Source organism: Semicossyphus pulcher, unplaced genomic scaffold (genome assembly GCF_022749685.1).
Source record: "Semicossyphus pulcher isolate SPU_LCO1_2020_fin unplaced genomic scaffold, fSemPul1.0.p SCAF_4, whole genome shotgun sequence".
Classification (NCBI taxonomy): domain Eukaryota; kingdom Metazoa; phylum Chordata; class Actinopteri; order Labriformes; family Labridae; genus Semicossyphus; species Semicossyphus pulcher.
Genome location: NW_027211715.1, coordinates 27995061 through 28022368, shown reverse-complemented (window position 1 = coordinate 28022368; position 27308 = coordinate 27995061). Strand labels below are relative to the sequence as shown.

At 41.9% G+C, this 27308-nt stretch overlaps 1 protein-coding gene across 1 annotated transcript in view; it reads left to right on the top strand.

Annotated features, from left to right (window-relative positions):
* The first annotated feature begins 1454 nt into the window (after positions 1–1454).
* LOC138606856 (contactin-associated protein-like 4) overlaps positions 1455–27308 on the top strand; it is a 76180-nt gene continuing 50326 nt past the window's right edge. Inside the window, exons 1-7 of the mRNA XM_069679324.1 lie at positions 1455–1541; positions 10319–10466; positions 10993–11196; positions 20228–20403; positions 21467–21613; positions 24846–25113; positions 26002–26151. Of these exons, the coding sequence (XP_069535425.1) occupies positions 1470–1541; positions 10319–10466; positions 10993–11196; positions 20228–20403; positions 21467–21613; positions 24846–25113; positions 26002–26151 (1165 nt within the window). The 5' untranslated portion in view covers positions 1455–1469. The remainder of the gene's footprint in view (positions 1542–10318; positions 10467–10992; positions 11197–20227; positions 20404–21466; positions 21614–24845; positions 25114–26001; positions 26152–27308) is intronic.

Genomic DNA, 27308 nt, shown 5'->3' with positions numbered 1-27308 from the left:
TTAACAATTCTATTAACTAGACAGCTTTTAAACTTTTTTTCCAGTTTCAGATTTTCAGTCTGAACATCTGGCTCATGGTTTTGATTAAATTAACTGGGGTTCAACTTGTGCGAGATTTGGCCATGAGATCTCACAGCACAAAGAACAAAACCACACGAGACTAAGAGTTATGGGGAAAGGCATATTGTATAACAACATGCCAAAAATACAATTGCAGCAAAGCCGACGCTAACAGAGAGTAACATAAACACACAGTGCAAAACTAAGTCACATATTCATGGACGCCCACATGATAAAAAAAAGTCAGTCGGAGATCACTGAAGTCTCCATAGTAGGTGCAGTAAACAAGTCCGGGCATGTCTCCCTCACTGCCGCATTTCGGGGGGATGCGCTGAGTCGTGCTGCATTCAGGGGCGCTCAGAAACGTGAATGATCAGACACGTTTTTACACGACCGATCTTGGGATTTACAGTATGAATCGATATTGGGTCATTCAAATGACAATCGATTTGAATCTGAAAAATCCATTTTTTAAACCCAGCTCTGGTCATAATAGTGTGAAAATGTTAATGAACAAGCTGTTAGATGATTTCTCAGCATATTCCAGTCACCCTGATGGTCCCATAAAAACCAGAGCGGATACATTAAATGGCAGGACACATCCTGACACTTAGCTGTGGAGAGTCATCAAACTGCTTTAAATACCACCCTGGTGCTTCACAGTCTGATACACTTCAGTCAAGTGTTTGTGATCCAAATAAATTCCACTTAAAGTCTTTAATTATGATGATTTATAATTTATCATCATGAAAGCAGAGGAAGTGTTTGACAGGGTGTTAAAATGTGAGCGCATAAGTATAACCCAGAAATGGGATAAACTATGTTTACACTATATTTTGCAACATTACATCTTAAAAGAATGGTTTCCTCTTAATGTGCTGACAGCTAATAACCGTAGAAACCGTGCATTAGCTCTTTCCCAGAACCTTAACCCTTCTCTTTGGCATTCCTGCCATCTGTAAATCCCTCACCACTAATCTCTGGACATTACTCAAACATATAAACGAGCAGTTTGCATTCATGTGCAATGTGTGAGATTTATTATCGTCCAGCTTTAAAATCAGAGCACGGCGCGGCGACTCCAGACTATAAATTCACAGTTTAAGACTTTCATTTCAACTAGATTAAAATGTAATGAATCACATTTCACTGCTACAATTTGTCTCTCGATTCTCGCTGTCTTTTCTGTCATCTCTGCCAGCCTCTGCATCTCCATCACACACACACACACACACACACTTATTATGAAGGATGAAAAGTGACTCTTTGTCCCTGTCCTCTGTGCAGGAGCTGGAGGTTGGTCTCCTCTCGTCTCAGACAGATACCAGTGGCTGGAGGTCGATCTGGGGAGGCGGACCAAGATCACGGCTGTGGCCACGCAGGGACGCTACGGCAGCTCTGATTGGCTGATGGCTTACCTGTTGATGTTCAGCGACACAGGACACAACTGGAGGCAACACCGGCAGGAGGACAGCTTAGGGGTAACTCTCCTGCACTCATCATTTACTAAAACAGTCAAAATATAGGAAAAGCACAACCGATTTGAAACAGCAAAATGTTTCAAAAGCCAGAATAACTGTATTTCATTTTTATATACCATGTTTGACAAGTCTCAAAATATATATTGGTAAATATCACACTGCTAAACAATATCTGCTCGTAGCATCTTAAAGGAGCGATTCGCCCCTGGAAAAAGCCACTGTCAGTCACAGCTGGTGTTCTCTGTAATCGATAGAAGCAATAATATTTGAAATTGGTGCCATAGCTGTGGAGGCAATGGCTCAGAGCGGTACAGAATCCGAAGTACGACGAGAATATACCGGTGGATCGTCTAAAAAAATCTTCGGGTGTGCAGTCTACATTTCAAACCAGACGATTTTGAATGAGACATGACACCGGAGGGGGGCGTCATAGATTGAGGAAGTGTAGTTTAGGCCTACAAACCTCCGCCAGACTACGTAAAAAGCATCATCTGGTGGAGGTTTTCCAGGGCCCACTGGAGAAGCGGACAGCGTCCTCCAAAGGCACAGAGCGAAACTGAATTTTTTCCTACCATAATGGCATTAGCTCGCCATAGAAGCATGATAAGACTGAGGTTGAAAATCGGCGAACTGGCCCTTTAAGCTTTTAAAAGTTCTTGTGTGGTTACGTTCTTGCACTTGCAGAACTTTGGTATCCAAATAGTTGGAATATGACCTTTAATCAAAACACAATCTTTATAACCTTGACTTAAGTACTGTTTTTTGCCAGAGTTCAACATCCACCCCAACCACCACCCTGTGATTTGTGTGTTGTACATAAATGTAGCACTTTTCTAATTAGAGGAAGCATTGCCACTGAGCATAATCCATGCAGCAATTATTCTATCCAGCAAGACCTCATTTGGAAAACATATTAATTATATACCAGCATAATTTCTAAGAGACAAGGCTGCATTAAATTAATGTGCATGGATATCGGAAAGCCAGTCTGATTAGATTTTAACTAATGGAAATTAGTTTTGTATTAAAGTTTGGAGTCAGTGGAAGAAACTGTGTTCAGAGACCACCAAAGGCCAAGAAACTTTTGTAATACAAAAACAACACAATGAGTTGGTCATCTGAAGGAACATCGTTCATTAGGAACTTGGAACTTCTCTCTAGCGCTATTTCCTTCTTGACAAAACAATTTCCGTCACTTTTTTTGTCTAAAAAACAAGTGCAACAATATGAAGACCTTCCACAAACGGTTGTCATCCTAAGCCTGACTTTGTGCGCTGTTTTCCCCATGTTCAAATGATTGTTGTTTCTGGCTTCACTCCCTGTCCTCGAGCATGGTTGTCAAAAACGCTACAAATTCTTTTGTCTCCTCGAAATAGAAAATCAAAAATATCTAGACTCTAAAAGTTTATTTAGATGTAATATGAAGATTATGTTTCAGACAACTGAAATATTGAAATCCACGGTTGGCTTGATTTTCCTGGCTGACGGTCGCTTTCCTTTTTAGACTGTTTGCCTTCATCTGAGCGTTGAGTTTGTTTCTTTTTCTTTGGATTTTCACTTATTGTTGAAGTTGTATCTGTAGTCATCCATCTTTTCTTTGTTTGTTCAGCCATAGTAGATTACTGTTTACTCGCAACACTTGCAGAGACCGGAAAAGCAGCCGCTTAGCTCCGCCTACCCTCTCTGGCAGACCAACCACTGCTGGGTGATGGAAAACGTGTCACTAACTGGGCGCCGTCTGTGATTTTTCCTGCAAAAGTTGCACCAGACAGCTAGTCAATAATACTGCAAATGCAAAGGCTTTCATCAGTGGGCCATAGGCTCAATCACTATCGTGTTACCTCATTCGGCGATAGATAGTCACTTAACAGACATTTATTTAAATGAAAATCTTCATGATATGACTTTAACAAAAATTAAATAACATTCAAACAAACATGATTTAATTACGCTGTTTCAAGTCTCATCGTAGCAAGTTGGTTTTGTACTGAAAACAGTGGCTGCTAAAAGAAAAGTTATCCATAGACTTGTTTTTAAAATGACCAGTGGTGAAGTTGGCGTAAGTATATTTAATAGGTCGTTTTTATGGGGGGAAAATGCAAATTGACATCGTGTATTGTAATTGCTATGCAGACAGCCTGGGAGGGAGCACAGCTCAAAACGCAGGTTGATTGAAGTTAAAACACATTTGGCCTCACTGTCACAGACATAATTTACATTTCTGTGGGGACTGGTACTGCCTGCAGCGTCAAGCGGGCTCACCAGGAGCCTTTCACTCTTTATTAATAATGGATGGAACAATGAAAGGAACCTGGGCAGGGCTCTGTCGGCTGCACGGAGCTGCTGTCAAACAGTTAAACCTCGGCTGACAGGAGGCTGGTGCTGTTGTTAGAAAGACTGCCTGGTGCTCAAGAAGTCACAGCTTTGATTCCTGCAGCAGCGAGGGTGTCCATCAACGGTCTGATGGAATGCACGCCAGCTCTGGCATTGTGAGACACATTCGATAAGAGAGTCAGCACAGTGCCTAAAATGCAAATGAATGTGAAATCTGGCTGAAACATGCATGTGGTGACTAAATATATATTCTGTAGTGCAGCTCATGTGCAAAGTTCCCCCCACAGACTTCAGGGAACTTTTCCTGCTTTCCTTCACACCTTCACATATTCCTGTGTCTGTCTTTTTTCTATCTAAAAATCGTTATTTTCCAGCATTTTCCAGCGTGTTTTAAGCTCGAGTGTGTTCCGTGTTTCAGTAAAGACGGAGAATACTCGACTGCAGAGTGACTGATCACCACTGAGCAAACTACTGTGTGTCAGAATGACAGGAAGACGTGAAGGCCTCTGATGATCGAGCAACAATAGATGTGATTCAGAGGCAGCCAGGCATCTCCTTTATGGAAGACAGTGCGCCCGTCTTGTTAAAGCAGCAGCCTGGAGAACAGCTTTTGATTCCGATTTGACAGGATGCGATTCTCTGTCTGTGAAGGATACAGACTTTGTGAAGCCGGGGAGTCATCACTGGGAAAAAAAGAGTGCAGGGTATGAGTTCTTGCAGCTTAAAAACTTGTTGATTTGACACTCAGCGTGAGGGGTGATAAACCCAGATCAGCTCTCAGAGTGTTTTTAAAGCTCCATATATTAGTCAGGCCAGCTTAGAGTGTTGGTTGAGGAGGAGATTTGACTGCAGAAACAGCTGTCAGCTTCAGCAGCAGCTTCTCATCTTAGTGTCCCTTTGCCCTCCAGAAAACAAGTGTTTACTTAAGAACAACTTTAATGAACTTTTACTTAATAAGTCCACTTGATGCTACTTTTAAAGATTTTTTTTTTTTGGCCTTTGGCTTTATTGACTGGCAGCTGAAGAGAGACAGGAGATGTTGTGAGTAGAGAGTGGGGGATGGCATGCACCAAATGATCGGCAGACCGGGAATCGAACCTGAGATCAGTGCGACGAGGACTGTAGCCTCTGTACATGGGGCGCCTGCTCTACCGACTGAGCTAAACAGTGCTCCCACTTGATGCTACTTTATACTTGCAAGCCTCTATATTTTAAACACAGATTTATATGACAGCTATAGTCACTTATAGTCATATACAATTTTAAAGTCATACAAAGCTTGTGATCCTGCACAAAGATGTTTGTAGTTGGGTCCCATTATCTCCACTTTTAGGTGGAGTAAAGTGACATTTTGAGGTACCTGTACTTAAAGCTCCTGTGAGGAGTTTTTAGTTGGTTATGAAACGGACTGAAATTAATAATGAAGCCTGTATATGAGTTACAAAGCAAACAAGACCATCCGGGACAAGACAGATTATGTCTTTATAGTTATTTTTAATGCCTATAACCACTGCTGGGGGGTAGATGTTTTAATGCCTGAAACAGCTGAAAGTCAGTGATACATATGAGTGTTGAAGAAAGCAGGATGAGATTTTTTTTATTAAAAACCACCACTTAAGCATGTACAGGACAAAATCAGCAAAGAGGTCAGAGGTACAGTTTTGTCCACAGGGGGCGCCGAAGTTAACACAAACCTAAAGTTCCTCACAGGAGCTTTAACTCAAGTACTGTAAAATCCTGAATATAGGTCGCACCGGAATGTAAGGCGCAGGCTGTTTTTGGGGGTATCCCAGAGGAAAAAGGTTTTCTATAGCTATTTATTAATAAAAAACATGTATAAAAGTGATCTCAACACTATTTCAATGTATTTTCATTTAAAATACATTATAAACACACACAAATTACAGCCTACCATCTGTTCTTGCCATGTCGAGTTCGCAATCCGGTGCTGTAGCTAGCGGTAGCTGGCAGCCTACGGTAACGTTGATTGTTGTGAGGGTGGTGGCTGCTATGGCGATCATGATGGTGCATGTCCGTGAGGAAGCATTAGCAACCATTAAGTTAGTTTTCCTCGCTTAAAACAGAGAGGATAACACAAAACAGCACTGCAGCATATTGTAAATAGGAGACGTTGTAGCGGCTTGGACCCAGAAACAGTTTATTACGGAGATGAAATGTCACCACTTATCAACCAGATAGCACCATCGTCTGGGTAAAATACTGTAACACAATAACATACCTCTCTCTGCATTTTATACTGGTATATTGGTCGCACTGGTATATAGGAGGCAGCCCACTTTACAGATGAAAAATGAAAGTATTAAAAGTGCGTCTCCTTAAACATGGGGGACTTACACAACAATCAAAGGGTCCTTTATACGTATTTGTTTGGCTGACATATTTGACGCAAGACTTGTAATGAAGTATTTTTACAGTGTGCTGTTGTTACTTTTACTTAACAATAGGATCTGAATACTTCTTCCTCTATTCTTAGATGTCCATGAGTTGTCAGAAGTTTCACAAAAGACTGATTTCTATTTTGGATTACACAGAGGGTTTGATTGTTATTATTATTTTTAACATCTTTATACAGATAAAAAGCAAGAAAGTGAACAAACAAATGCATAAACAAAACGAAAACACACAAACAGAAATAGATGAATGGTTTGTTTTTCTTAATCTGATCATAAATTAGCTTGTGATAAATATGTCTACAGGTCTCATTAAAAATTAAACACTTTCATTTTGTGACATTTCTTTTCTCTCGGACATTATTGGCAACAATGATAAAATTGCTTATTTATAGAGTCAGTATAAATGTTAATTACTTTTTCCAACTTTGGCTAGTTTTAACAGCACAGTAGTCACTCTTGTATGGATGAAGCTAAAAGAATTAATCTACTTTTTGGCAACAGCACAAAATTCTGACAGCCTCTTATTGATCAGGCCGTCTAGACATACCCATATTTTACAAAGTAGAGGATCAGACTTGAACAAACAACAAGCTTATTTGCATCACAAATTTACTGGAATACACCAGTCCAAAACTTTTTAACACACACACCCGTTGCACACATTATGTAGATATCAGCCTTCATCAGAGATTTCTGTCAAGTGCTGTCTGGCCTTTAAACAACCTTCTGTTACCTACTGGGATCCAGTGATACTGGACTGGGCTCTTCTCCAGACTTTCCCATCATCGTTAGTTCTGCAGCCTGGATCCATACTGCAAGCTCTTTATAAGGCTGTAAAATGTAATGATATTTTATGAACAACTTCTTTATAGATTGTATGTTTGTGTGTCTGTTTAAGGCAATGGCTGTATATATAGATGGATGACGCGTCTCCATCTGCTCTCATTGTACAAAATTGAAGCATGACGGGCACTGGTAATGCTTTTTGGATCAAGAACTGCACAGTAGGGATTGGCGGGTGGAGCCGCCGTAGCCACTTCAGCTAACCAAGCAAAAAACAACAACAAAAATCCCACATGTCGGCGTGTTTAACAGCAGAGCAGCTTCTCGTGTTGGTCTGAAGCAGACGTTCACAGATGGGTTGTTCAAATGCCTCATCTTCATGGTCAATCACATAAATATTCAGCCACTGCTTTTGAAATATATTCTTGCTGGCAGTCCTCTACGTAAACAAATCCTCTATCCAACTAAAACTCACGTTTCCTCCGTCCTGTTCAGGTAACATCTCACCACCCACAAGAAGATTTCAGAGCGAGACTTCTCCTTGAGCGAGACTTCTGTTTCTGGTTGCACAAAAGGGATCTTACTCTTTAAAAGAAGGACGATCTTTGTAGGGATCATTTCCATAATGTTGTCGGACACCTGGAGTTACAATCTGAGCCTGTCAGTGGCAAAAACAAGCACCTTTGGTGGACGTACTTTGATCGGGCGTATTGCCAGGGGATTGTGGGCGTATCGCGGCTACAGCGGAGGCTATCTACTGGACCGATTCCAAAAGTTTGTGTTCCTATGAGTCAACAGATTTGTAAAAATAGGGCCCAGGTTTAAAAATACCAAACTTCTCCTTCAATACCAGCAACTGTAACTCTTATGTTGTTACAAACTAGAATAGTGCAATTCATTTTTATTTGTAAACTTTAATTAAGCTTTGTTTGAAAGTGAGCATACCAGGAACAACCGGCTGCTGTACTTTCAAAGCATGGCCTGGGCTTAGACTGAGTATCGTAACACAGTTGTTTGGCCATTTCTGCTTCAGTAAAGGACCTGACTACCTCTTCTACGACTTCTCACTCATGCCTTCCTTCCTTCTCCTCGTCTCATTGTCTACCCTCCTTCTCTCTCTCCTTGACTGAGGTCTCGTCAGAGGCTGCTCATATTTCAAAACATGCACAGGGAGGTAAATGAGATGCCACTCTCCTCAGCCTCCTCAGCAGGAAACAGAGCCGTTTGTTAAGCTCAACGCTTCGCTGGCCAGCCCGGCTCAGCCCATCAAAGCACTGAAGACGGCGCTGAGATCACAATTATGCAGCGCCAGGGAAGCCAATTCCCCTCACACAGCCTGATCAGTACACACTCAGCGGACACACGTGCAGACACAAACGCTCAAGTTGTGAGGACAGACATCAGCATCGCGCATGCAGTTCAACACTTAAACTACAAATGCTTCTTGTATTTTTTTACCCTTAAAGATGCATGTGTTGCTCTGTGTGCACTCTTTGTGTATCAGCTGCAGGATTCACAGGCAGCTGATTGGGAAAATAGAGGCCATTAGTCTCTTTAGGGGAGGCTTGGTACGGAGACAGAATAGGTCCCAGAGTTATTGATCACCGGACAGAGAGAGGGGAGAGACGTTATTAGCAGCTAGGATCAATGGCCTCTGTGAGCTCAGAGTTTGAAAATGCACGAAGGCGGTTGGGGAGAGTTTTTCTCCACAATCCACTTGCATCTTTTTCTTTTAGAGTTCCTTTTACAAACATACGTCTTTGTACGGTGTTACAAGAAGCATATCCGATTATCAGGGGGGTTTGGGATGCTTTGGATCAAGGATGGGCGTTGAAGGGGTCCAGTTTAAGGGGATTAATGGGGTCGATTGCAGTTGGGATTTTGCTGTAGCAGCTAAGAATCTGGGGGTAAAGACTCAAGTTTGGGCACATTTTGATAAGCTTTCTGGTTCAGCTTCCCCCGTGGATCCTGTACTGAGAGAAAAGGAGAGATAAGAGGGAGGAGGAGAGATGGGGTCGTGAGAACTGATACAAACAGGAGAGAAAGGGTTAGACTGTGTGAGTACTGGAAGGAGCCTCAGTGACGTCAGCTACTGGTTTCTGAACTACCTCTTTAAAGCATTGAGTTCAGCATTTGGCCATGGCCATGTTGGTTTTCTGGAGCCAGAAGTTACTATGTTTAGACGGTCTCTTCTTAATGGCTAGGTCACAAACTGGTAAATGAGCAAGTTAGCCATTGGGATCCCACAGAATGAGATGCTATGTGTGGTGGTAGATGACAAGAGTTACCAGTCGGAATTATTCTCATCACTAACGGCCTATCTAAGCAACGGCCACCAAGCATACATCATTTTATGACACACTGTACGAGCTATCAAGCCAGGCAAGAGAAGTGTAATCACCCACGCATACCAATTAGTACTAACATATACAGTATACATGATACAATTATAGATTTTTACTCACAGAAAAAAACTGGAGCACAGGCTTCTTGGAGTGCCTGTTGGTGTACACCGCACAGTAAGCCATATATTTGTCTGATATATTTGCATAAAAAAACTCCAAAACGCACCAACAATACAAACAGACCAACCTCAGTGACTGAATTAGCTGAGGTGACACCTCGCAGACAGCTAGCTGCACCCCCTGTCACTTAAAGTGACCACACCCCTAATTATGCGTAACTCTCAGCCTTAATATAATTCAAACGGCTGAGTTTTATAAAGGTTAAAGTTATCATGACAAGGGAGAAATGAGCTGAAGAGACCAAAACCCTTGTTTGTAACAGGCTGTTAACATGTTTATTTCTGCTGTCAAGTTGGGCATTTAATATGAGGCCTAATTGGGACTGAGTCACTTTTGAAGCCACTCTCTAGTGGCCACTCGAGGAACTGCAGTATTTGTTAGTTGCACGTTTGTTTCATTTCTTGGCCCCTGGAAGTCGCTGCATGTGCACATGTGGACCTTTTGCCTAAACTTCAGTTATAAAAACTTTTCATTACAAACATGGTTTTATTTTCTTATGCTTTTTGTTAATAGGAGATTGTGGCTTTTAGCCTCTTGGATGGCTCAGAAACTACAAAAGAGAACTCATTCACTTTGTAAGGAGCTTGATCAAAATTCTGTCTATGGTACTCCAGGAACTAATTACTTGAAGTGTTTTGTCTTCAGATCTTCGGAGCTGCAGTAAACAGTTTAACATCCAACCATCCATGTTGTTCTAAGTAATGTTGTTCTGTTGTTCCAGGCTTTTCCAGGCAACAGTAATGCAGACACTGTGGTCCAGTACAAACTCGAACAGCCGGTGATAGCTCGCTACCTACGGCTGCTTCCTCTGGACTGGAACCCCACTGGGAGGATTGGACTGAGACTGGAGATTTACGGATGTCGATATAGTAAGTTTACTCTTTCTATTTGACTTCTTTATCAGTTCTATATAATCTTTTAATATAAAAACAATGTTTGCTCAATGAAGATGTAACGGTCAAATTATGTATCTGTATTTTCAATGTTCCTGTTTGGGCAAAGAAGGTTTTTTTGTGCAACAACTTTTGAATTTGAATTTAGGCATGAAGTGACGTGTGTCAAAGACTCTGTCTCTAACATTGAAACTATTTTAATTAATTTTTCTTCACAATACACAAACATAGAGAGTTATTAGTAAGCTGAACACAACACACTTGAGCTTAACAACATTTTTTATGCTTGAAAAGATGGTGCTGAAAGATCTGATGATTTAGAGTCCATCTTTTGCTCACAGCTGTTGGCAGACAGACCTTGTGTTGGGACTTTGTATTGATGTTGCCTTTATTAGGCATTATTCTGTGTTAAACTAGGTTTAAATTTAAGTTTCCTTACAATGATTGCATCTCTGTTGTTTGCATAATGCAGATCTTTCTCCCACCACTTGTTATTCTGCAGCTTCTGACGTGGCCAACTTCGATGGCAGCAGCAGCCTGGTCTACAGGCTGAGTGTGAGGCCCAGCTGGACGGAGATGGAGGTCATCTCTCTGAAGTTTAAAACCCTGAGGAACTCTGGGACGCTGCTCCATGCAGAGGGACAGAGAGACCACAGCCTCACTCTGGTGTTGGAGAAAGGACGGCTGCTGCTCTACCACCAACAAGGTGCAACATTATTCTTCATATATAAATTATATACAATGTTATAATACAGTCCCCAAATTTTAACTTGTTCTATTTAACAATATGTGAGAGGAAGATAGCAGCACACTACTAATACATGAATGCAAATGTCATCAAACTTGCTGCACGTGTACAATCTCAGACAAGCATGACGGCACCTCTTCTTCTTTAAGGCCATAACACACTTAAAGCAGTAATAAAACACATTCTTTCACCTGCGTCAGTCAGTGCTCCTACAGCGCACAGCAGGCATCACATTTAAAATACCAGCACGGCAGAACAAATAGTATTTAAGGAACAGGTTGAAAATTACAGCCAGTGCCAAGAATGAATTCAGCAGCAGGGAACAATTCTACGTACCGATGCTGCGTTGGTGCGGCTGTTTAGTGACGGCTGCGGTTGTTGAGGGTCTTTTGCGGTTGTCTATTTTAGGTGGTAGTGCTGAAGTGCTTAGGAGGATGTGGGTGGTTAATTTTTGCTGCTGGTGGTTATTGTCAGCTGCTGGGTCCTCACTTAATGCTCCGAAACTGAAATGAGTTCAGAGTGGGGGCATCATGGCAGAATGATGTGCCTTATAACAGATTTGGTTCCTGTTCAGCCATTAAAACTAAAGGTTTCCTTTAAACACACGTGTCACAACTAGGTTTTTTTTACCTGAATTTAGTGCATCTTTGCATTGTTGCATCATTGGAAATTTCAGTGTGTCTTTGGGAGTTGCTTTGATAGGGCTGTACAGCTGTTATGTATGTCGGACTTAATGCTGGACAGAACGGGGAGTAACAACGTTATTCCTCTTCGCCTTCATTCACTCATCATGCTGCTGCACTTTGTCGTATTTTTTCAGCTGCTTGAACAACTTAGTTGTGCTGCTTCACGGCACAGACACAGGTTTCATGCACTCTTTGCATCTTATATTTTCTTGCTTAACATCATTTTCGCTAAACCCGAAATACCTGCAGACAACCAATAACAAGCCTTTTCGGGGAAAGGGTGTTTCGGTATAATAAGTGACTTTCTCTCTTGTTTTTAGAGTAACAACAAGCGACTTTCAAAACTCTGAGCGACAGTAGCCTACATGACGGGTCTCCACAAACAACACGTCAAAGACGTAAAAGATAATTTTATTTAGAGATTGTGATGAAAAACAACAAAGAGGCATTCACTTGGAAAGCTTCGTATTCTCTTCCTGTTTTCAACAGCTGCTGTAACCACGACAACCACAGACATTCAGCTTAAAGTCGCCAGTTAAAGTAATAATCTCAAAGACTTTCATTTAAATAAATGTCCATTAAGTCACTATCTGTCGCCGAATGAGGTAACACAATGGTGATTGAGCCTATGGCCCACTGATGAAGCCTTTGCATTTGCAGTATTACAGACTGGGTGTCTGTGGGAACATTTGCGGAAAAAATCAAAAGCGGCGCCCAGTTAGTGACGCGTTTTCCATTAGCCAGCAGTGGTTGGTCTGCCAGAGAGGGTAGGCGGAGCTAAGCGGCTGCTTAATCGAGTAAACAGTAATCTACTATGGCTGAACAAACAAAGAAAAGATGGATGACTACAGATACAACTTCAAAAATAAGTGAAAATCCAAAGAAAAAGAAACAAACTCGACGCTCAGATGAAGCAAACAGTCTAAAAAGGGAAGCGACCGTCGGTGAGGATAATCAAGAGTTACAACCGTGATAAAGGGACGTATCCTTTTTACCGCCATAGGTGCCCCCAAATAGATCAAAACTGAGAGATTATATCTTTAACATGGTCACTCATTGAACTGAAACTCTGGTCTCTGTTGTTTACTCTTCTACTTTAAGCTGCCTCTGCACAGTTTGCGCTCATGACACGACATGCCAGCTCCCCCAAAAGTAAAGCCAAACCTCTCCATCGCCCCCTGGAGGAGTGGCTGTTAGTTTAGGGAGCGCTTGATTTGACATGTAGCAGAGTTTTCTACGGAGGGGGCACACATTTTAAACATCAGTATCACTACCAATCAATTTTTTTATTGTGAGAAGCCAAAACTGTGATCGGGATTAATGTTCGATTAATTGTGCAGCCCTACTCAGTGTTTACTTTTGCATTCTTCCAGAAAGAGATTGTATCTTTAACATTAGCATAAACAAAACCTGGATTGGATTCTCTTTAACACATTTCTAGCTTTGGTCAGTGTTTTGATGAAAAGGTTGTCCCCTTTAATTTAGATGCAATTTGGAGCATTTTACATGAGTGAATGCAGTTCAGGTTTTAGCAGGACAAACAACAGCAGCAGCCAACTTCCTGAGAAGGAGGGATGAAACTCTGTGATGTCGAACTTTAGAAATTCAGAATTTAATTATTTTTTGAACTTCTCTTGGACGCCTTTTCTGGCAAACTCTGCAGCTGTGTGTTCATTCATTTTTCATCGCTCTCAGACTGTCAGCTAAACGCCTATACCGTACTGTGTAATTATGCTCTCAGCCTCCAGAGAGTCCTCCTCCCGTCTCCATGTAAGGAATTTAATGTCTGGCATTTTTCTGTCCCCACACTGAAAACGAGGGAGCTTCATCTGGGTCTCCCTCCATCTGCTGGTTTGTTTGCGTGATTGTCTGATGTGATTTCTGAAAAACCACTGATCCAATTTTGCGGAAACTCTGGGGAATCACGCTTCTTTCTGCTTACGCTGTTTATCTCAATACAGTCTTTACTTGTTTGTCCATATGTCTCCAGCAATGTCTCAGACAAAACTAATCAGTTGTGAAGAAACTTTGGGGAATTGGTGCAGTTTAGGATTGCACAGGTGTAGTAATTACAGGTCAATACACAGAGAATACATGCTCATGATTGACTGAAGGAAGACAAAAATATGCTCTCTTTCTGCTCTGTATGTTTCCCACGTTTTCCTCACTTTCCCTGTATCCCTCTCTCTTTCCTCTCTCAGCTTGACATCGTCTAGTATTTGCTCTCTTTTAATCAGTGATGGATGCTAGCAACATGTGCTAAGGATGGACTCTGCAGAGCACAGTGGGTCAGCGCAGCATAACATGATCCATGGCCTCTACCTGCACAGAGAAGAGCTCTGTGGAGACTGTAGGGAGGAAATGTGCATGTGCATGTTTGTGTTGGTGTAAACGAGGGTAAAGCGGAGGTGTTGTCGCAGTGCCAGGCCGTCGTATTATCACCATATGGCCCATCTCATCAACCATCCCATCTGCCTGCTGCAGTGTGCTCTTCTCATTAACCGGTCCTTTCCTACCTTGATCTGTAAATTTCTAAATTATTACATCCTAATAATTCTGTAACTAGAGTTGGTAGTAGTTTGAAAACAATCTGCAGTTATTGCTGATGTTCACCGCAGCCCCTTTTACACTGCCAGTTTAAGCCGGGATTGTTCCAGCTCCGTTACGCTTCGTCTTAAATGTCAAAGACGGGGAGGTGGAATGATGGGGCGATGTCGTTCCGCCTCTTAGCCAACAACGGCGGTATTAACAGAGGTGTAAAAGAGGCTAAACGGCAACAGTGAGAAGGGTGAAGCCAGCAGGATGGAACAATGTCGTGTGTGTGCGTGTGTGTGTGAAGCTTGTGCTATTTTGCTTCAGGGACACCAAAGCGGCATGTAAAAACACACACTGGGACAGCTTTACACCGCTGTCGCTTGGTACAACGTTAAATGGCAAAGTCGGCGTAACGGCGGAGCTTTGTTACGGCGCTGTTGCCGAATCACAGTGTAAAAAGGGCTCGTGTCTGTTAGGGGCAGCTGCAACATCAGATGTTCTTCCAACTACCAGCGGCATCATTTGATGTAGTTAGAGGCTCGATAAAGCTACAGACATATTTGGCTCGGGATTTTAATAAATAACATTTATTTATTTATTTTTTAAGATACATTTTTTGGCTTTTGTCTTTATTTATAAGACAGCTGAAATGTAGAATGGGCGAAACAATGAGCTCTTTGTACAACTTTCTAAACAGCTATGGCGCCAATTTAAAATATTATTGCTTCTATCCATTACAGAGAACACCAGCTTTGACTAACAGGGCGAATTGCTCCTTTAAATGGTTAACAAATAATAAAACAAATTATTCCAACAAAGTTTGCTCTGCTTTTGCTATTTTCTTTTTATGGAAAAATAACTTTGTATTTCACAGATCCATAACAAAATGAAGTGAGCAAACAGAAGTACTGTGTGGGAACATTTCTGCCCTGTCAGAGAATCTAGGCTTCAGAGAAGTGTTAAGTGGACACTTACCTGCAGTGTTAGGGCGTCATATAGCATGCATGGTACCTGTTAAATGAAGCTTGAAGTAAGTGAGCTGTCTGGCAGCTAGTTCCAAGTTATTAGTTTTTGGCATATTTAGGAGTTCTATTCATCGTTTACAATGGAGATGCCAGGAAGAGATTGCTGCAATGAAAAAGTTGTTCCAGTTACATAAAGGTAGTGATCGCATATTAATGTAAGAAAGGAGTATATACAGGGAGCTGTTGCATGGCAGTAATGTGATGTTTAATAAAGACATCCTTCATTCAGTAAATACAGTCTTTAGTGTAGAGTATAGATAGATAAGTAGATAGATAGATAGATAGAGAGAGAGATGTTCTCTGTGCTTCTTTTACCATTCCACCCTCCAAACTAATCTCAACCTCCCTTTCCCTCCTCTCTGCAGTCCAACAATAAAAGCAGAATATAGTCCAATTCCCTCTGTTTACAAAGGAGGTGAAGAGGATAAAATCCCTGCTGGTGTTGTCCGCCTGCCAGCGGTGGAGCCGTGTTATCTGCGAGAGCCATCAGTCTGACACCAGCTCCCTGAGTGACGCCTGTCACATCTCCCTGCTAGACCCGCCGAGCTGGTAGTCAACAAACTGCTCAAAGCATTCTGGGTAGCTGGGAATGAAAATAAACACTGTTCGTTTTTTTGGAAAAGGAAGCAGAGATTAGATTGAGAGGCGATTATCCAGAGAAGCAGCCGGTACAGCAATAAAATAACATCTTCTGCCTCCATCACAGCACTGTCACTGCATGCTTCTGCATCTGGCTCTCTGTGTTCCCTTCCCTGCCCGGCCAACCTCTTACCCTCTCTTTGTTCTGCCTTTTCTGTTTCGCTCTCTCTCTCTCTCTCTCTCTCTCTATTGTTATTTATCTCAGCTTTTCTCATATGTCGCCTCAGTTCTGCCCCTGCTACATTTTTTTTCAGAGGTGATTATTTGCCTTTTTCAATTGCCTGCTCTTTGTTTTTCTTTCATCTCTCTCTCTCTCTTTCTTTCACACCTCCCCCCTCCTCCCTCTCTCCCTCCCTCACACTCTCCCAGGAGTTTGCAGTCGGCAGACAGTGTAATTTAGATCAATAGCTTGGAGCATCCACCCTGAACCACAGCATGCTCCTCCACCGTCAGCTGTTGGCTCAGGAGAAGAGAGGAGAAGTTCAGACTAGGCGAGCAGAGATAAAACCTGAAGATTTAGATGCACTATCTCCGCCGCTCCAGACTGCGAGCTGTTCTCTGAGGCTCTTCATACTTATCTCTCCCGTTTGGCAGCCTGATCCTGTCTGTCCCGGGCCTCTCTTTAGTGGTGATACATGTCGCATCAGGAGGAAAATACAAGCTGGCTGCGATGCAGGAGAGCTAATGACGGTTAACACTGGGCATCAGGGATCTATGCAGCTTATAAAACACACAAGTGCGAGCCAGAGCAGATGTATTTTTGTTAGACACAGTGTAACAGCCATTAGCATAAATTAATGATGAATGAAAACAGAAAGACAGACAGACATGTGGACTGGCAAACAAACAGATAAACAGTCAGACACCCGCGCTATCCGCCCGTGGCTGTGCAAGCATTTGCAATAAATTGGCTGCCTCATTAAGATTTATGTCGGCTATCCAAAACCATCTCATTTCCTCTCTGCTTTACATTTATCAAAATGTCAGCTTGTTATAGTGTAGCTCACCGCTTCATAATTCAGTTCAATTCTGAACTGTCAACGGGAGGCTGTAATACACAGCAGTAAATACACCGAGGGCGAGTGTGTCCCGCTCCAGTGCGCTCTGGACGAATGGCGTTAAGTATCGCTGACTAAATCAGGATGGCATCAGAGAGGCGTGCAGGGCAACGCTGCATGTTAAGTGAAAGCCTGTCATTTCTCTGTACGCCCCATAATAAGGACATGCAGTGGCTGGTTTCTGTGTTTCGGTGCGATAAGACACGTAATAGTTCAGATTTTACAGTGACAAAACATCAGCATGAGCACAAAGGTTTCCACTAATCGCACAGAGCAGCCACAGATACCACACGTTTCCTCAGGCGTCTGCAGAGCACCAGGGAAAAGAGGTGAATCTCTCAGGACAGAAGACAGTGAATTGTAGTGATTACTGTTGCATTTGCTTACTCCACTCCACCATTTCCACAGTAATTTACAGTGAGCCTGCAGGAGTTTCTGTTGTAAACAGCCTCATAAGAGTTTCAGTCAGCAGCCTCCGTCTTTTCAGAGGAGCCTGAAACTGCAAAGATACTCGTGGGACTCCGACTGTAACACACTCCCCTCCTGTTAAACAAGTGGCCTCTGTATGCAGCAGGAACACAGCTTGTATCTCAAAATAAAAAGATGATCAGATGCACACAGTCAAGAGGGAAATGAACGATTGAGGACTCTGTCTTCCTTTGAGGACATGCTGAGATAAACTGCAAACTTTGGTGTATTTTTGGCCACTTTTAACTTTATTCCTGATAGAAGATGGTGAAGAGGTGACAGAGAGTAAGGGGAGAGAGGAGGGATGACGTGCAACACGGCCTGAATCGAACCAGGTACATCGTGATTACTGCTGCTGGGTGATGGAAAACACGTCACTAACTGGGCGCCGCTTGTGATTGTCGCCATCGACACCCAGTCTGTAATTCTGCAAAGGCTTTCATCAGCGGGCCATAGGCTCAATCACCATTGTGTTACCTCATTCAGCCATAGATAATGATCTAACAGGCATTTATGTAAATTAAAATCTTCGAGATTTTCACTTTAACTCTGTTTATGTATGCATTCATTTGCAACACTCTTGCCATGAATATCAGTGTTTCTGCTGTTTCTCTTTTTCTTCAGATTGTTTTATGGTAATGAAATCAATTCCCAACTGTGACTAAAGCTGAGAATTGGTTTCGGGGAAGTACATTATTTTTTATTCAGCCAAGCTGTTTTTTTTCTTTTAAATCGTAGCACCAAGTGACGCTGAAACAATTACAACAGTCCGTCTCCTGATAAGAGCTGTCATTGTCGTCCTTCATAAACAGATTTAGAGCTCGAGCAAAGAGCCGTAATGGAATAGCAGACAGAGAATGATAAGGTGATATTGCCCCAGGGAGCTGTCTGGAACAGCAGACTCCTGAAGAGTGGAAACTATAATGTTCAGCGCAGACTCCACAGCTCGTAGGCAGGAGCATTCAATATCAGTCCACTCAGAACGGATAAATCAAGTAATTATTGCCTCACACAGTCCTCACAGGCATGCAGGGATGGGAGGAATGAGGGAAATTAAGACTGACAGAGTGAGAAAGAGAGGAGTTTCATGAATGAAATGCTCGTGTTGTATAACTGTTTGCCTTCAGACTTCTAGTATCGACCGCTTCCTCTCTTTTCCCTCTTGTTCATGCTGTAACCAAATATGTTGCCTTATGAAACGGCCTAATAATGAAAGGAAGGGATGGACATTTTGGGAAACACTGAAATGAACTCTCATGTCCTAAAGCATGGAGATGGAGCCTGGAGGTGATTAGCATAGCATAGCATAAACACTATAAGACAGGGGGCTCAGTCTGAAGTTTATGAATATATGCACACTTTAAAAGATTTTCAGCTCGTTCATCTTTAAAATCCATTCTGCCTCCTCATTAGTTGTGAGAATATAAAAACTAGCTGAATTAAGTTCACCAACCTAAATAAATAATTAGACCATAAAAGAGCAGCTCCAGGCATGTTTTAAGACATAGAGAATGTTCTGCTTAAAATAATAAAGTGTGTCTGATGTGTTTTTTCTGCAAAATATGTTTAATTGCCTTAAAATCCTCCCAAAGCATCTCCTCCTTCTCCTTCATTAAAAATTCCCCGATCTGCGTCGTCCCCTCCCACTATACGTTTCTCCTTCTGTAAAAATACAGCCGAAAACAAAACACGTCTCTGCCATCGTTTAGTGGCAACTTGTTGACACTTAGCTAGCTTGAAATGTAGTAATTAGCAGTAGTAACGTTAATGTTAGTAATCAGTAGTGAGTTTGCAAAAATTACAATGATGGTTACAGCTGGCTCGCGCATCGTTGAAGTGGTTGCCACATAATGACATGCACACCGTCACCCCAACCATTAACATGATTGGCTCCTTATCTCCGCCAATCTGAAAACGTGTTGTTCAGCCTGTCCTTGGTACACTGCAGTTTAAAAGCAGACAGGCCCAGCCATGGAGATGACTGCTGATGTCGTCCCTGATGTGTCTTGTAGCACATGAAGAACACCACATGGAGATGTTTACAAGGTTAAACACCTGATTTTCACTGGAGGGGGTCTTTAAATAATAATAAAAGAAGAGCTGTTTCCAACACATCTAATGCTCACACATAAACACATCTCATTTATTTAATCACTTTACAGAAAAAAAACAATAGTTGAAGAGCTAGAGTATGATCTGTGTCTTGCAGATCAGCAGTATCATCAAAAACATCAACACATTCCTTTGTACTGAAAGAAATAAAAGTTATAGAACATGCTAATTAGCAACCTCAAGACGTGTTGCAGATGTATTTCTGAACTTTGGAAACAGCCATGCCAGCTGCAGCCTTCACCTCACAGTCTTTGAGCCAACTTCCTGGCGGCTGCACACTTGCTTTTATGTGACTCATAGTACTAGAAACATAAGTTTCAACAACCTTGATCACAGTTTGATTCAAAGCTAAGCTGATGAGATGGCAAATATATCCAAAAAGTGTTGTTGGCTGTAAGACACAGTTCTTTTTAGGTTGTAGTTTGCAACGTCATGATGCCATAACTGTTTTCCACCTGTGTTGCAGGTGTGAGTTCCTCCTCCAGCGGGCAGCTCCTTGTGTCTCTGGGAAGCCTGCTCGATGACCAGCACTGGCACCACGTGAAGCTGGAGCGGCTCAACGCTCACCTCAACCTCACCGTGGATAAAAACACTCAGCAGGTCCACATCCCAGCTGAGCTCAGCCACTGGGACATTCACCAGGTGAGAGGAGACTGGCAGCATTTAGGGAACAAAAATAAATGTTTTAATGTTATAATGTGTCAAACATTCATCTCCTGATGAGTTGAAAGGTGCATGAAGAAGGCTTCTAGTCACTCCTGTAGCGTAGTTCAGTTCTCCAGCCGCCTACACTTTGTTTACTAGTCTGAAGTTTCGCATTAGTAGTTTACTGATTTCCTCACAGGAACAGCACTTATTACTTACTTTAATGAGGTCCTATCTCATTAATTAAACCCCACAGCAGAGTCAAGACGGCCACTTCTTCTTAGCGGTGAAAAAGTAAGTTGAGATGAGAGTCTGTTTGATAAAACCACCAAACTGACCCACTAACACGTTTTACCGGGTTGTGCAGACATTTTGTTACAATGTTGCATGCAACTTTTGGCAAAAAGTTGTTCACACGGCAGCTTTTACCAGCGGACCAAAGTTTTGATGCGCAAGGAAACTGGTCAGAATTTCCATGTGTGAAAACTCCCTGAAGTAAACAGAGAGAGCGAACACGCTCCTCAATCACACTCAACACAATCGCAGACTTTTATGTTTTGTTGTCGCAGTTTTTTTTAACCGAAATTGTTTCACAGTTCGATCAGTTCCTTTCTCCTTTAGTTTCTCACTGAACAGTTTAAATACCTCTGTGTTCTTCTGTGTTTCCACAAGCATTTGTGAAATTCTTTTTTCAGCCCGTATTTCTATTTCCTCGTCACTCCCCCACATCTGTCCTCTACTCATCTTGCTGCCTGGCTGCGTAGCTGTCTCTGCCAGTATTAGCATCCATTAATAACATACAATGCACAGTTTTTTTGGTTGGTTCCATCTTTTCTGGCGGACCATGGTCCCGTAGTTTGGTGCGCACCAGAGTTCGGATGCGTGTTCTCACCTGTCCAAATGAAACATGAAGATACAGCTTCTGTCTGAAGGCGTATGAGAATGGAGATAAGTCATTCTCAAACTTTTTACAGTAAGCTTGTGGCCTTACAGGGTGTGACGGTTACTTATGCATTACTTCCTACACACACTCTATTATATTTTTGCTTCTATTGTGCAGCTAAGTCTCGGCGCTGTCCAAAGCCACGGACTGCAGAAACCCATCCTGTCCAACAGAAACTTCCACGGCTGCCTGGAAAACCTGCTGTACAACGACCTCAACCTGATAGACCTGGCTAAGAGGAGCAACCACCAGGTCTCTATGGTGGTGAGTTTTCATCTGTCAGCATTCTTTAACACCATTATAGAAATCTGCAATTTAGCAGGCATCAGAATGACTTAAAGGTGACTGGTGAGACATGTTAGTTTAGAGTGGGGGAGACGATAGGTCAAGGTGGGGTAAGGCTTAAATTATGGGGCAGTGGGCATCAGTTAGTCCTGGTATAATTTCTTACAGAATAAGGATTCCCAACCTTACAGCCTTTTGATAATTTTAAGCAAAACAGTGTCTACATTGAACAGCATGTAATAGCTATGCTAAGCTTCACAACTCTCCATTGTACGTAAACATTTTACAAATATCAGGAAGAGTAAATTCCTCCTTGAAGCCAGGCCCGACCTAAGGCTGGGAACCATTGCCATGAACAGTGTTTGGTCACAGGAGCGCCTTTAACTCTTGAATTGGTGTGAATCTAAAGCATAAAAAGAGTGAAGTCAAATATAAATCACAAGAAGCCTGAAGGGACAGAACCTCTGTTCAGCAATGCAGAAATCAATGGCTGGAGGGCTTTCGTAAACAGCTCAGTTTATTAATTCTGCAGCTTGAATCAATTCAAACATGCATTTTTGATCAACTTTCAGTCAATAAAGTAACTGTAGCGATGTGTGCTCTACCTTGTTTTTAATGATTATAAAACTAAAGCGTTCAGAACATCCTGGGGCTCTTTAGTTTTTCTCTGAGGCTTATATGAGGCTTATGTTGTGTTACGTGCTGTTTGATCTTATAAAATAAGTACAGCCCATATACAGAGGCTACAGTCCTTGTCCCTTTTGAAGAAACCTTCAGATGCGGGAGAGAAATGCATCCTCCTTTTCCCGGGCCACGAAGGATCCATCGGGTACATCCTTCGCAGCCCAACGTATCCCGAGATTCATTGCGCGCCAATTCAAACGACACAGCGGACTCTCAAGCAGCCGAGGAATACACTTTTAAATGTAGAAGTTATTGCTTTCAACTCGATGGAATAGCTAGCGTTACACGTTTAAAAAAAACTAAATGGGCCTTGAAACAAATGATCTTTAAAGTAATGGGTTAAGTTACGTGAAGTTAGTTATGCTAACTAGTTAGCCCGCTACCTACCTGTTGCTAGGCGACGGGAGCAGCGTTTGGTGACGCAAACAGGGACATATCATTAGAGGGATATGATTTGATCGTTGAGAAGTGGGCGTGTCATATCATCCTTGGCGCTCTGCGGCTAAATGTTGCACATTGATTGACAGGTGGATGTCATGATATTATTGGTTGAAATCGGTTGGTACTAGCTTACGTAAGCACACGTGATATTTTGTTTTACAGGAAGAAAAAATGATCGGCTTTTGATATAAGAATACGAAGAAATTGATTTTCTGTATTTCTTTGGGCCTATATTGTCAAATAGATGCACAATGTTACCGGGGATGTGATCTAAAAGGATTAAAATGACATTTTTCATTTCACCTCGACTTTAAGCTACAAGTTACAAAGTAAAAATGGTTTGGTACCTTTGCATGATCCTGGTAAAGCGTTGCTCTTTTGAGCATGCCATTTATTTGTTATTTCTATATGCCAGTTTCTCAGCAACATAATCAAAAGCTGACATAATGTGAAACTTTAGTCCAAGTTGAGCCGTTTTCCTCCCACTGTTTTCTCCTTTTCCCTTTTCTACATCAGTGTCATTACTTCGCTAATGGTCACTCATGGTTATTATTATCATTATCGTTATTTTCATCATCTGCATCATCATCATCTTAACTTTTATACCCGTCATCATCATCATCATCATCATCTTTGCCACCAGCGTCACTATAATCTCCCTCATTATCATCACGAGTGTCATCACTTGCACATTTTGGAGTAACACAGCCCTAAGCAAAAAAAAAACTCGTAAAGAATATAAATAAGACTTTTAGAAGAAGAAACATGAATGAGGGAGGGGGGAGAGGAGGTGGAGAATAAAGATGAGGAAAAGTAAGGAAAGAAAGAGACAGGACGAAGGGAAGATCTGCAGTTTGTGCCTCACATTGAGCTTTGTAAGAGATTACCCTGAGTGCATTATAAAAAAGGGCGAAACATATCTTGTTTCCGTTATGCGCAGTGCCTTGTTTCTCTCCATAGGTTATTTGGATTTTGTGATGCGTTCGGGAAAATTTAATCAGGCTTCTAAACTTAGGATCAACATTTCTGAAAACATTTCTGTTATTTCTCATGTTGGTATTCATTGTATTTTTTTTATGCCTCCGCGCCACGGAAAGCCGTGGTTGGTTGTCCGTCCGTTCATCCGTCCCATTCTTGTAAACACAATATCTCAGAAACGCCTTGAGGGAATTTCTTCAAATTTGGCGCAATTGTCCACTTGGACTCAATTAGATTTTGATGGTCAAAGGTCAAAGGTCATTGTGACCTCACCAAACACGTTTCTGGTTACAACTCAAGAATTCATACGCTAATTATGACAAAATTTCACACACATTTATAGCAGGTTTAAAATGATGAAGTGATGACATTTTATACCCAGAAGATGACAGGTCAACTTCACTGTGACAGCATAATGCTTCATATCAAACTGATTCTTATTGATTTAGACCTCAAGGTACTTGTATGAATCCACCCTTTTCACATCCTCTAACTGGATGATAACCAGGACCTGGGGCCTCCTGTTCCTCTGGTAATCCACAAAAAGCTCTTTGATCTCGCTAATATTCAACTTAAGCTGATGATAATTTCATCATGTGTCAAAGCTCTTTATCAGTACTATCAGTAAAATAGTCTCTCAGTGAGGGCAGCATATTTCTCGCTGGAATCTATTCACTGTCGCTTTAGTATTAACTTCCATTTGGGAAAAACATACACTCAATGCCTTTTTGTTTAATAACTCCAACATCTAGAGTCTACACAGGCAGAAATGTAACTTCAACTTGACTAGCTGGCAGAGGCATACAACCGCGAGGTGGTAATTCTAGTTTTGTCCTGTTGCCATGCCAGGAGTCGGAGCTGTGAGACAAATACTGAATAATGGGTGCTAATGCTGTGTGACCCTGATGCCGCAGGTTCTTTGGCTTATTTTAGCCTCTCAGCTAATATCAATATGGAAATATGTTAGGTGTCCTTTCACAGAGAGCTGCTGATGGGACCTCTGTGACATCCAAGTGACATCGAGTCAAACTGAGTCAGCCTCCGCACATAATGAATATTCATGTTTGATTATCTCTTTCATAATCATTTCTCTCTCTCTCTTTGTCAGGGCAATGTGACCTTTTCCTGTGCTGAGCCAGTCTCAGTCGCTGTGACGTTCACCAACCCCCAGAGCTTCCTGCAGTTGCCGGGACTGAAGTCGTGGTCGTCAGGTGTCGTCTCTGTGGCACTGCAGTTCCGGACGTGGAACAAGGCGGGGCTTCTGTTGACCTTTGACCTCCCGCAGCAGGAGGGCACGGTGTGGCTGTACCTGAGTGAGGCCAGGCTTCGCCTGCAGATAAGTAAAGCTGGCAGGGCCCAGCTGGAGCTCAGCGCAGGTCAGACAATCCTGATGTTTTTTAAAGTAAAAGTGATTATTTTTTGTTCGGTTATGTCATTTTGGCAGCTATCTTAGATTTAGTCTAATATCTAATGGTTATTAGTTTTAGTGACATTTTCCAGTCTTCCTCTTCTCTCGTTTTTACCTGCTTGCTTCAGGTAAAATTAACACTTTAAATTTCAGCAGATCACCCACACAGTAAAATAACGATGAGGACACAGCATCTAAAGATTACTTTTCATCATCGCTTCTCATTTAAACAGTCTGACTGAAGCAGACATCCGAAGATCGTTCATTTTTGTGTGGCAGAAGTGTCAAACGGCGTGTAAAACGACACACAGCCTGAAGCAGGAAGCCTGGGTTAACAGATAAAGTTCACAACCACCTTTGTGATGCCCGTTATCTCCAACTGGGTTACCCAGTAATCAGATGTCTCTTACTTTGCAGTTTTTTACTGCTACCTCGTGCAAACTATTCCCCATTCTGGAGTCATTTCTGAAACATGTGTAATACATTTCAACACAAAAAGGATTTGAATCACATGTCACAGTCTTTCTAGCCCCAGGAAAAGCTAACAAGTTGACCTTGAGAGATGACTTTTTGCAAGGTCAAAATGATGCTTCTGGCTCATAAAAATCCTTTTTTTCATACGTGCTTCTCCATACTTGCCGAGTCATTCGTGCAGTGATTTAAATAGAACGCCCAAACTTACCTCAAATTCAAAAATCTTTACAGCTCCATGAGGATGAAACACCTTCATAAAGGTTAATGAAAGGAGCTCCTGATTTGCAGCCAAATACAGACTTCAAAGAACATAAAATCAATGCTAGATCATCAAAATTCAAAAACGGATTGCTGTTATGTTTGTGTCTGTGTGTGCTTGAAGGCTCAGGTCTGAACGATGGCCAGTGGCACTCTGTGGAGCTGAACTCCAGACAAGATCAGCTGAGCATCACAGTGGACAAAGACGAAGGAGCCACCGCTCACACCAGCATCCCACTTCCTCTGACCACAGAGAGTCGACTCTTTTTCGGTGGTAAGACATGAAAGAACACATGCATGCTGTTTCTTTCCATTTCTTTTTCTTTTGGTGGCACAACACATTATAGGCACAGCTCAGGACAGCTGCCAAGCAGTGTTTATCATCAACTAAAAGCCTTCTCTTGGCAAACATTATAAAATGCACCTCAAGTATTTTGCTGACATGGAAATTTAGGACTGTTTAAAATTCATGGAGGTACTCAGGTTATAATTATCATCTCCAGAACTCCTTTGGAGGTTTAGTGCCACCCAGAGAGGGATGAAGTCATAAAGCTGCTCAGTCTGTCCCTCTCTACTCCCTCCACCTCTTTCCTTTCTTCAAGTCATCTTTTTCTTCTCCTTTTTTCTTCCCTCTTCCCCGTTTTACATTTTACTTTTTGCTCTTCCTTTTTAGATATATTCCTCTCCTCCAATCACCTTCTCAAGGTCTCCTGTCCTTCATTTTTCCCTCTCCTTACTCTGCAGTTCCTGTATATATGTTATCCCTCCAAGAAGTCATGGTTTATACAGTACGTCACTGCTTAAAGTCCTTATTAACCACTACCACAAAGATTATTGAACAAAGTGAAAGAAATGACTTTGAGTTTGACTCCAGTTGTGATTTAAGGCTATTTTAAATCATCAAATAGAAGTGACAGTTATAGATGAAACTCCCGTGCTTTAACTGAGCATTTAAAAAACTTTCTCCATGCGTCATTGTTACTTCCATGAAGAAAAAAAGCTCCAACAAAATCTTCTTTTGAGCTCTCAAAAATTCAAAGTGACAGTACACAGTGACTCATCTTTCCTCCCTCCTCTGTGGGGAGGTGTCGAAATGTGCGCTTGACGGGCTGGCTGTAATTAGAGCAATGCAGAGCCTGGAGCAGGAGAGCTGTATTTGGCCACAGAATGCCACCATCCAGGATCAACCTCGAGTATGATTTACTGATGGATAAAACGGAGTTCAGCAACAAGCTCTGTCTGAGAGTGGTTGAATTTCAGGGGACTTAGATGGCGGTTATTATCATGTACACTTGGAAAATGAACCGATTCTTTATGTTATGCATTCCATTTCCTTACCTCGTCATGTGCATTTATTTCACTTATTGTAAAGCACTTTGAGCTGCAGTTCTTATATGAAAGGTGATATGAAAACGCACTTTAATATTGATA